Source organism: Microtus ochrogaster, chromosome 1 (assembly GCF_000317375.1).
Source record: "Microtus ochrogaster isolate Prairie Vole_2 chromosome 1, MicOch1.0, whole genome shotgun sequence".
Classification (NCBI taxonomy): Eukaryota; Metazoa; Chordata; class Mammalia; order Rodentia; family Cricetidae; genus Microtus; species Microtus ochrogaster.
Genome location: NC_022009.1, coordinates 78,840,952 through 78,853,062, shown reverse-complemented (window position 1 = coordinate 78,853,062; position 12,111 = coordinate 78,840,952). Strand labels below are relative to the sequence as shown.

General features: G+C 42.8%; 1 protein-coding gene across 1 annotated transcript; it reads left to right on the top strand.

The window, feature by feature from the left end:
* Positions 1 to 7,601: 7,601 nt before the first annotated feature.
* Sostdc1 (sclerostin domain containing 1) lies at positions 7,602 to 11,888 on the top strand. The gene is made up of 2 exons (XM_005343847.2): positions 7,602 to 7,934; positions 10,456 to 11,888. The coding sequence occupies exons 1-2, from the start codon at positions 7,730 to 7,732 to the stop codon at positions 10,872 to 10,874; spliced, it is 624 nt and encodes a 207-aa protein (XP_005343904.1). The 5' UTR covers positions 7,602 to 7,729; the 3' UTR covers positions 10,875 to 11,888.
* The last annotated feature ends 223 nt before the right edge of the window (positions 11,889 to 12,111 follow it).

The following is a 12,111-nucleotide window of genomic DNA, read 5'->3' as shown; positions in this document are numbered from 1 at the left end:
GAGGGGGAAACTTTTTTTTCCTTTTCTCAATAAAAAAAATAAAAAATAAATAAAAAAAAAAGTTAAGAAAATGTTCCACAGACACGCCTACAGACCAGTCTGATGGAGATATGTCTTCAATTAAAGTTTGTTTTTTCCTTCTGTCAAGTTGACTGCTGAAACTAACTATGATAGCTAAGCATCAAATTTTGTGCACGGGAGGCCCATATATTAGTTAATAAAATATTATGTATTGTCCTCCAAAAAATATACAAAGGAAAGTCTTATATAGTTACCATATGACAATTTTGTTTTCTACCAAGATCTATCTATCATAGCAATGTTAAGGATATCTCCCTAGTGGAAGATTTCTCAAGTCCTTTTCCCGGTTGTCTCTTTGACTCTCTTGGGTGCCCATCAGCACGGTAACCTCTTCCTGACTTAGCCTACACTATTTATTCTCTCTCCAGCCCTGTCATATTCTCTCCATGGCTCATTCTCTCAGGCACCCCGGGTTAAAATGTATTTCCACCTTTGTCATCTTCTCTACTTACCTGCCAAGCTAGCTCCATTGGTCCTTTCCCCAGAGTCCTAGGCTTCTTCCTCCTTCAACTATGGGGCCTGTTCTTCATCACCCAGGCTCTTCCTACAACACCTCCCCTACTGCGTCCTATCATAACCTCCCGTAACCACCTCCCACAGTGTGGCTACATTAAGAGTCCCAAAGCGTCAGGTTGTTCTTGTTCCTCTTTCAAATCAATGAAGATAGGCAGAAATTTCAGTGAACAGAGGCCTACTGGAAAACTCTGGCATTATGTACTAAAATCAAATCACCTATACCTCATCCATTTCACTTCTAGATACATAAACTATAAACTGCATTCCAATATGCTCCAGGGGAAGGGGTATTTACAGCAACACTGTTCAAAGCAGTCAAGTTTTGCTCAGCCTATTGTGGTAGTCGGGATAAACTGGGGAGAGTTCATATAAGGACAAACTTTACAACAATGGGAAAGTCAGCTTTTATTTTGTATCAAATCTTTTAAAAAGACAAAGCTAACAACTGCTGTCAGAAATCAAGAGTGGCTCACATTAGGAACAAGGAAGTCAGCAGTTGCTGGGAAGGACAAGGGGGATCTGAGGTCCTGGAAAATTTCTAGTACTTGGCGTGGTAGAAGTTATGTGATTTTCCAATCATGAAAACTAATAATCATGGGTGCCCATCAGGGACTTGTGTCACTGAGCAGGTGATGTGCAAATGTCCAAACCTACAAACCTACTGGAGTAGTCACGATCTGATCCAGTCTACATTCCTATCTGTGTAGTCAAACGATGCCTTCCTTATCAGTTCCCCTTTGCAGAGTTTTCTAGGTGTGAGAAACCCTACACCATGGGCTCAATCCGTATATAAGTAGAGGGAAAACGATTTCATTGAAAAATACTGTACTCAAAAATAGGAAGTCTGACACTAGTTTCTTTTCTGAAAATAACATGATATTGTTGCACCAAATCCTCTACAGAATTCTGTTTTTTATTTTCTTGTATTTCAGGGAACTTCATACTGTGCTAACTGTGAAATCTTAAGTCTCTACTGCTGACGTAAGTTCATTACCAACTTAGCTTTGCCATGAGGCTTGCTGGTATTCCTGGAGAAATGTTGGATGTTGCCAGGGCTGGGAGCCCACTTGATTGTGGGGTGCCCTTAAGGCTTGTGGGCAATAACCAAAACCTAGGGATCAAAGCATTTTTGTCTACACCTGGGTGAGCTAGGATTTCTCAGCAAACCTGATAGTGATGCCAAATTAGGAGTCACAGCACTGAGGTAGTTCTGTCAGGATTCTGGATCTGCACTCCCATGGCATGGAGGGTTATTCAGTCAACAGGGAATCTAGGCTTTTCTAGGATTGAGGCAGGGTAAATACAGCAGAAGGAACTGAGCTGGGGTTTTGAACTTCTGCTTGACTGGTGGAAGGACCTGGATCACAGGCATAGTTAATATAGGAATCAGCTGGATCTGGAGAGAGACCAGTGTAATGGAAGCATGTGTGCGTTATTAAACAACACGGCTGTAACAGTCACATGTAAAAAAAAAAAAGGAGAGCTCATTAACACAGGTTCCTGGGCTCTGACCTGCGGCATTTGAGCTAACTCCAGGCTTTGCATTTCTCTCAAGCTTTCCGGTGAAATATTGTTTTAGGATTGCTGTTAGAAACAAAACTAATTCCCTCTCTCAGCAATCACTCCGGTTAGGCTACTTGCTCAAATTTATTTTAACTATGGCAGGGTCTGGGTACACTCGATGAGGACATTAATTCCTATTGCGTAAGGTAGCAAATGGCAGTGACGTGACAATTTACTGCTGTCTCTGATACGTGCAATTAAATGAAAGGCAAATCCCCACTCACCTAACCTCCATTCTAGAGCTTGCCTGTGAGGCTTCTGGGTGGGAACGTGTAATCGGTGTGCAGTAGGCAGAACTTGGGGGTACTATTAAACCTTCTGTAATACACAGACAGCCTCCCCTGTTTAGAGGAAAGGGCTCATCAGCCCCAATGTCAATGTTGAAAACTTTGCAGAGCTCTGACTGGCAATACACATGTTGAATTTAGAAAACTCACTTGGGTTTTTCAATGGGTTACACAGGTCATGGTTTATGCACAGTCATCGAAGTGATTAGTATCTCCATTAGGCTCATTAAAAGTAGGGGGACCATCATCCACACCAAACTCTAAAGAATCTAAAGAAACTAAAACTTAAGAAGACAACCAGCAGAGGCGGTGAGGTGACGTCACTCCTGGGCTTCCTTCAGCAGAAGCCAGAGGGTTTGATAGCACTCGTGGAGGAGAGCGTCCTTTTCCCTCTGAGTGCAGCCGAGTCTCCCATTGGGAAAGGGCCAACCCCCTTAACACAGACAGGCAGAGAATGAAATGGTGTCCTGGGCTTGGCGGTCATGCCTGCCACCACATTTGATGCTGAGTGACAGATTTGGTTGTGGTGACTGTGGCAAACTGAAGCAGGAGGATGGCAAGCTATAGCCCAGCCTGGACAACTGCAAGACCAAACCAGCACAACAGCAAGATAGGTCGATGAAAAATGAAAAGCCAACACGTAAGCTCTTAGGGAGGCAGGGAGCAGGAACAGAATTCCTCTGTGACTGATCAAGACAGGACCAGCAGCAAGTCTGTTCTCTTTTTAAAGGGAAGAAAAGCCTAAATTTGTTCATTTTGCTGCCCCCCTAAACTTACAAGGGTTATTCACTTTTTTGACGAACGAATTCTATTAACTGGAACCATGTGAAAATAATTAAGATCATGAAATTGCAGATGTAGATCATACTTGAATACAATGAATATTTCTGTACACATTTGTTTCAATTCTCCCTTTGTCAAAGATGAAGAAAACAAGTGGCCAGGCCCCATTACCTGGCTCATTAGGGCAGACACTCTCCCTCCTCTTTGTCTTTTGTTTGTACCTTACGCTAGGGAAAATTGTGTTTATTCAGGACTTCTCCTGTCTTTAAGTCACATTTGTAATTTGAAGATTATAATGAAAACATTACTTTTGGAATCATATTTGGGGATTTTTTTACATTTTTTTTCTGTGTTTGATTTTGTGCTACAGTTTAAGATGGGGACTTATCCCCTTTCTTTCTGTGGTCAGTCAGTCTGGCAATGTTTACAGATAAAGACATTGACAGAGAATTTTAGTAAAGACAGCATGTCTAAGTTTATAAACACTGTAAATGGCAGAAATAAGTCTCAAGTGCAGGAACATAGTCTTTATTTAATATTTTATGGAATGAAGTATTACCTAACTATAAAATTGAAAATGGCAGCAATTGTGATTGCTAAAAGAATACTCAAAATAAAAATCTGAGTTGCACGACAGACAATATTATTAGAACATGGAAATTACTATGACACATTTTGCCTGTTCAGTTTGCTGACTGAACAGAAATTCTATCACTCAGTTAAGACAAGCTGAATGATATTGATGACTCAGCTATGAAGTAGAAGACAGGCCCCAAAGCTCACCTACTGAAAACTGCACTTGCCGTGTTTCATGGTTCTAAACATGTTGCTGCCAAGGCCTGGCATGAGTCACAGAGTGACTTACTGACCACACTGCTATTTCTATCCACAATACTAGACAGGTTACCCCACCCCAATTAGTTAAAACAACAAACATGTCTTATCTCTGTGGTTTTTGGTTATCTATGCTTTTGGTTCAGCACCTTTTACCAGGCTGCACTTGGGGTAGGAGCCAAGGCTGTAGTCTCATCTAAAGGAAGGCCTGTAAGGGGTTGCTCCCAACTGCACCCTTGCAGTGACAGGGAGAATCCTGGGACATCTGTCTGAGCATCTCCATTCCTGGGTTCCTGGGCTCAACTCACATGCTGACTGGTTTCCACTAGGCCAGGATGTGAGAGACCTAGAGCAGGTGAGCAAGACAGGAGCCACCATCTTTCAAGTACCTGACCTCGTATCTCATTTCATAGTCACTGAAAGTTAGTCTGGGAGGTGCATCTTATCGGCAGGCAAGGAGGATTGATACAAGGCTGTGAATATCATGAGAAAGAGTGTATCACATTCCGTGTTGGCTGCCGCCAGCATTTACCCATCTTTTTACTTGTTGAAGGTTTTTTCCTGTAGTTTGAATATGTAAGCTCTTCCCATAGTCCATAATACTCATAAAATAAAATAAAAAAAAATGATTCTTCACTCGTGAGGCCTGTCGACCTGCTGTTCAAGACCAGCAGATGTGAGGCTGGATCCAGATGTCAAGGGTACAGGGCAAGGGATCAAGTTCTAGTCTGCCCAAGCAGGACTTGAGGAAAAAGGTATTTATCAAGGAATAAGAAGGAGAAAGGCTGTTCCAATGGAAGGGGAGAGCAGACGGTGGGGAGATCTGAGAAGGAAGAAGAGGCAGGGGTGATGTTTAACATCTGCATCTATAATCCCACCAGAAAATCTGGAGATTACAGTGATTCTTTTTTTTTAATTGATTTTTATTGAGCTCTACATTTTTTTTTCTGCTCCCCTCCCTATCTCTCCTTTCCCCTTCAACCCTCTTCCAAGGTCCCATGCTTCCAATATACTCAAGAGATCTTGTCTTTTTCTACTTCCCATGTAGATTAGATCCATGTATGTCTCTCTTAGGGTCCTCATGGTTGTCTAGGTTCTCTGGGATTGTGATTTGTGGGCTGGTTTTCTTTGCTTTATGTTTATAGTGATTCTTAATAGAAGAATGGGTTACAGTGACTATTAAATACCCATTCAATATTAAGTTTATAATTGTTTCTATCTTACCAGATTAGTTTCCTAGGCTAACTTTGCATTTCCTTGTAAGTATACACAACCACATTGCTTCCCCTCCTCGTTTGGCTGCTTGCAGAGATGATGTCCGAAGCGGAGTATACAGAACACAAAAGGCTAAGCAGATTTCACGATTTACATTAATCTGTTCAGTCTGTAATCCATCTGGACAATTAAATTCAAACTAAAGTATTTCCTGCTTCTGACACACAGCAGAGTCCACTGGGGAGGACTGGGTTATTTCGACTCCTGCTCCCTGTAGGCATTGCCTCAACTGTTACTATGAACATTGTGGAATTAGCGTGAAGTCCCTTAATGTAGGACAAGAATTCATGCTATTTCCGAAGGATGCTCGATATATAACCTTTCTTGCACAGAATAATCTGATTTATTAAATTCCAGGAAGCATTTTATAATAAGTCACAACACAGGGTAATGGGAAACCGAGCTAATGATCATACATTAACTTGATCATCTGGCTCTGATGTGCAATTTTTTATTTTATGGAATTTGAACACATGTAAGAGTAAATAGACTACTTCCCATCACATTCTGACAGCCCTCAACCCATACGAATTCGCCAACATCCACACTCCCAATTACTCCCTACCATTTAATTTTAACACTTATTCTAGACACTGTATCACTTTATCCATGAATAATTTTGTCTCTACCGGATAAGCAGCCATCCTTTCTAAATAAAAATCAGTACAGATTTATCCTGAAAAAAAGAAAAAGAACAACATCCCTTTATTGTTCAACTGTTAGATTTCTACTCTTATGTTTATTTTCTTTTTACAAAGACACATGGACAGAAGGTTGGTAGTTCTTCACTGGGGATACTTGCTGGGAGGCTCGTGTAGTACTAGAGATATTTTCATTGTAGCTGAGGGTGCTCATCATCTACAGGGTAGAAGCCAAAGATCACACTAAAGACACAGGGCAGTGCCTACCTAGTAAGTAACTGCTTGTTCCAAAACGTCAGTAGGTGCCACTGTTGATATACAGAGTTAAGGAAGAGTGAAGGGCGGGGTGGTGGCAAATAGTAGCTATACAAACTTATAAAAAGAGAGGTACACGTCACTAAGACGTCTTTCTAATAGCCACACTAATGACTAAGATGGGCTTATAACTGAAAAGGCAATTAAAATATGTAGAAATGTTTAATTAGCTAGGTGGAACAGTTTTTCTTCTTTTTAAATAATTTACTTTGTGCAGGCATACCCATGCCGTAGCACACACGTGGAGGCTAGGGGACAAATCCCCAGAGTCTAATCACAGTCCACTACCTGGGTTTCAGAGCTTGAACCCCGGACTGCCAAGCTGGGCTGCAGACGCCCTAACCTGCTGAGTCACCCTGCTGGACCCTTTTCATAGTTAAAGATCAGCAATCCGGTCATGGAGGTCGGTGTCAGGTGGAAAGAAAGGGGCTCAGACAGAAGCAACAACTCTTGCTCCTGCTCCAGCAGCAGACCCAAGGGAAGGGGTGGAAAAGAATGTTTGACAAGGCAAACACAACCCGGACCTGCAGCCCAAGAACAGACTAGAACTATTTTGAATTGGTGAATGCTAATATGTAGGAATGGATTTCTACAAGAGACATGCTGAATGCTAAATCTTGTTGGCATATTTCAAGATGAAAAATGATATTAGTTACTCTAATTCAAACAGAGTTCTGCTCATTATCCCCTGCATAGAACCCCTGGCTGTAATTTACCTCGCAGGACAGCAGTTCATGCAGATCAAAGCAGCCTTAGTTAAGTGTGTCCAGAGGGTAGGTTTTAGCTCTGGGCCTTTCTTTTTACAGGAAAAGGGAGGGCAAAAGAAAAGTTTTTTGGTTTTTTTTTCCCTTGAAAGACAAAGCATATTTAACTAAACAAACACTTTACGCAAGTCCACACTACGGAAAACTCACATGGATTCTTCCAACTAATTGGGGAAGAAGTTCTTCCAGGCCCCAAGTCTTCTCAAATCTGAGGGGATACAGAACAAAAGCATAGAATATAAAACAAAACAAATGTGCTCTCTCCATGTGGACAGCAATACATTTTGCCTTCCATTGCACTCGAACATGAGCCGGGCTCCAGGGAGGACAGGGCTGAGGCATATGGCAGTTGTGACAGAGCTGTGCCCTGCCGGCTTCAGCTTCAGACCAGTGAAGCCCAACTCTGAGATCTCAGGCAATTTGTGTAGCAAGCTCCTCCTCTTCTGCAGCCTTCTTCTCCATTGGTAAAATTCTTCTGCAGGGTCATGTAGGGATCCCACCCCTTCTCTGTGTTTTCACTCTGGAGCTCTACACAACTTTACACCTGAATGAACGCCAAGCCTCTGTGGATATATAAAGAGAACCTTGGGGAGGCATTCCACAGTCAATAGTGCAGAGGCAGGGGGAGAGAATTACCCGGCTCCTCAGCCCAGCAACTCCTCCACGCATAATGCTTCCCCCTGCCATTCATCTCTATCTCATCCCCCTGATATGCATCCTCGTGAAAAACTGTTTGGCTTTTAAAAATGATGCCACAGAAATCCTGTACTCACATGTGGTTAAACCTGTTCCTGCACACCCCAGCAGCAACAGCACGTTGAATCAAGCCAGAAATGGAGGCAGGCATTTCAGTGGCACTGGACTGGATCGCAACAGTAAGTGTGTTTTACTTGTATAGATTCTCTCTCTCTCTTTTTTAATCCCTTTGGGGAGCATCAGCTCCCATTCCTGTAGAATGGTTTTATTGTATACTACTGTGAAATGTGTATGTGTTGCTAAACAATCTGGGAGCAATCTACTGCCTGCGTAGGCTGGCGTTTTTCCCTGGCTAGTGAGTTTAGAGTTAATGTAATTAAAACGGCGGCTTGATAAGGCAAGCACAGATGTGCTTTGCCCAGTACCCACCGACAGACGTGTCTACGCGTCAAGCGGCTGCGTCTTTAAAACTCTGCAAAAGGAGAGTTCTTTAGGGTGTTGTTCTGCAGAGTTTAAGCGCATGTTGTCTTACACTTTGTTCCTTTCAGAACGTGTACAGATTTGGTGAGGTGACTGATTGGTAACTAAGTAGGACTAGGTGTAGGGACTCATGAAGAATGAAAGGGAGCTTTCAGGCAATGTGAAATTATTCCCACAAATGTCTCAACTATGTCTAGTTCTGAGAGGTGTGTGGATTTGGTGATGCTCGCTGTGAGGAGAGGTCTATACAACAACAGGTTGGAGAATCCTGGTTTTCTAAAATTCTTTCCTCAACAGGTCAAATTGAAGGTATTGTGTATGTGTCTGTGAAGGACTGCGTGTCCATTTGTAACAGGAGATCTCAAAAAATAGTATGCTAATGTTTAGCACAGGGAGGGCTTCCTTACCCCTTTTCGGTTTCCTTAATGACATGCCAAGGGACTACTAGTTACAGGTATTCAAAACTTCTTTCCCTAACTTTTGCTTTATTCTCTTCCTTTAAAAGAGTTCACATTAGCAATCAACTTGAAGAAAGACAGGAGGAACAGTGTGCAGGAAATCTTACCCAAATATTTGCCCCTCCTCCTTAAACTTCATTTAAACTATGAAAAAGAGTTTTTCTGACCTTTGAAAAGTCAAAGCAAATATGACTGGTAATGCCTCTCTAAGAAAACCAAAGTGTGTTACTGACAGGAGATGGTTGGCTTCAGGGTACAGGAAGTGTCTGATCAGTATTGAGTTACCGAGCAGTGTGGTGGGGATTCATTGCCAGTGAGAGAAACGTCACCAAAAAATGCCCAATCTTACACATTCAGGAACAAAAGCCAGGCAAGTCAAAATTACTGCTGTCTGTTTCCAGGTGCATTCCTAAGGCAGCTGCAGGAAGGTGCACTGGAGTCAGAAGCAGGCAAGGCCAGCACACTGTCCAGCCAAACCATTAACCCTTTCATCTCAATCCCCAGCTGTTGCTCGCCCTGTGAGCACAGATGGATACACTCACGTGTTTGTGCTTCATAGCCCCACACTTCCCTGAGGCTATGAGCCTTACCTCAGACATTCTGGGGTGCAGAAATGGAGCAAAACTCCTGGCTCCCTGGCACTTTGAGACTGTTTGCAGGAGTCACAAGAACAGCTTCAACAGCTTTTAATAGTTTTGATTGGGACAGTTCATCAACCTCTGTTTTTAAGCCTTTTTCCTGGTAAATAAGCCTTGATTTCTTTTCAAGTTTGTCATAAGCAGTTCTCATTTGGATAACAAAGGAATGAGCAGGAAAACTTCAAATATTTTAAGATTAATTTTTGTTTTAATTACTCAGGCACATGACCAGAAACAGCCAATTAGAGAACATACTTATCAAATCCAAATAACTAAAACAAAAAGCTGTCCATGCCTGATATTCAGGAAATGAATGCTGTGGTTCCTGTGCAGTTGTAAATCAGACATGTTAGGTATTTTTCTGCCATAAAATTCATGGAAATGTAGCCAAGTTGTTATGGCAACCATACGTTCCTAATTTAGGGGCTTTTATATTCTTTAAATATTGAGTTGTGGTGGCATTTTGCATTTCAAACATTTTACTGTTTGTATTTTTAAAACATAGCTTGGGAATTTATGTTTAGAACATAGTTATTAAGTTTGATATGCAAAATGTCAATGGTTGTAGCCATATGCATGTATGACCGTGCAGCTGAATTCTATAATTGAAATAAAATATTACAGCATACATAGGCACTGTACACAGCATTTAAATACTTTCCACATTTTCTCAAGAGATTTTTTTGAAAAACTTAATTAAAAGCACTTGCAGACATTAGCCAGTATGACCCATGAGTACGAGAACATTAAAGTGCACTCTTTGAAGAGAGAATATTTACAGGAGTGAAAGGAACCCTTGTTGGGAATGAGACTAAGAGAATGTGACTTTTAATACTTTAATAAACAATCAGTTAATGAAACCCATGGAAAGGAACGAGACCCTTTCTCTCTCCCTCCCCCCAACTCCAAAAGCAGTCAGACTGTATGTAGCCTGGTCATTTTGATAAAAATGTCTTCCAACCCTCCCACAGACTTGCTCTGTGAAAACAAAGTACATAGTCACTTAGGGCAGTCCTGCAATTTGAATATATATAGCCACTGGAAACTACTTAAAACAAGCACAGAACCCCAAACACCTTCAGTCACTTTCTGTCTCTGATGCAGTTCTGTCCTCTTTCCTGTAGGTCGAGTTCAAGTGGGCTGCCGGGAGTTGCGGTCCACCAAATACATTTCCGACGGCCAGTGCACCAGCATCAGCCCTCTGAAGGAGCTAGTGTGCGCGGGCGAGTGCCTACCCCTGCCGGTGCTTCCCAACTGGATCGGAGGAGGCTACGGAACAAAGTACTGGAGCCGGCGGAGCTCCCAGGAGTGGCGGTGTGTCAACGACAAAACGCGCACCCAGAGAATCCAGCTGCAGTGCCAGGATGGCAGCACACGCACCTACAAGATCACGGTGGTCACGGCTTGCAAGTGCAAGCGGTACACCCGCCAGCACAACGAGTCCAGCCACAACTTCGAGAGCGTGTCGCCAGCCAAACCCGCCCAGCAGCACCACAGAGAGCGGAAGAGAGCCAGCAAATCCAGCAAGCACAGTCTGAGCTAGAACCGGACTGACGAGAAAGCATCTGCTACCCAGATTTCAGGGCTTGGAAGACGCGAGCCTGCCATTGCTCTCTTCTCACTTGAAAGCGAAGTAGACGCTTTCTGCTTTGATCAGGCCCAGCAGGCTGTCCTTCTCTGGGACCTTCTCTGGGACTAGTTTTTCCTTTGCAAGTTTCTCAAGATGTAATGAGTACAGTTGGCAGCGAAAGCCAGGCATCCTGTCGGCTGGCTCCGGTCTTAAAAAGCACCTGATGCTGTTTAAACACCATCAGCTGGCAGTTTTAAATGCGCCATTCCCTAGCCCACCCTTACCCTTCCCAAACCAACCCCCTTCGAACCACAAAAGTTCTTCGAAAAATGTATCTTCACAAAACACTTCCAGAAAGGGCTTCTCCCGTAATTTTCGTGGGAACAGTTTGGCAGCCAGGGGTTAGCGTCCTTTGAAAGCGAGGCAAACCCTGTGACATTTCACTTCAGAAATAAGCCCCGTAGTTTTGTATAGTCTCAGTGTGAAGTCATACCCTGCATGCCCACCTCGCTTGGAATGGAATGCCAGCAATGCATGGCGGCAGCAGCAATGCATGGCAGCAGCAGCTAATAAGGAAAGCTGATTATTTATTTTTCAATGTTGTTATTTAATGAGCTTTCTCATGTGATTTTTTTCAAAATGTTAATTTTTTTAATGTTTTGAAGCCTTTTCATGTACCTAAATATATCCCAATATGATTTGTGGTTGGTCTAGGAATATGAAAATACATGTTGTAGATATGTAAAGTAAGTATTTTAGTCTCCTTATATTTGTTTCATCATAAACGTTGCCAGTAGCATGGCCCTCTGCGAAGCAGAAATATGCAACGCTTTGTTATTTAGTCCACACAACCAGAGGCGGCCTGACCTTTAACGCCATTGGTTTCTCTTAGCAAATATAAACATGGCTAAATGTTACTGTCCTTGCCTCTAACATGTATGAGAAGGTACATGCTTGCAAACATTGTAAAATAAAGTTGTAAGTTTACTGGGCTCTCCTTGTTGCTACTGAGAATCAAAATCAGGGCCTAGGAAGTCCTGAGCTTTCCCCGCCCCCAAACCCAGACCACTGCTCCCCTCCCCACATTCAAGCTGTGCTAGAGCTCTTTGCACTAAAGGAGGAGAGGGGGAGGGGTAAACTGCAGGGAGCACCTCAGATGGATAATCTCTGGGTGGAGAGGCCATTGAAAGGTTTCCATCAGAGGTGGATC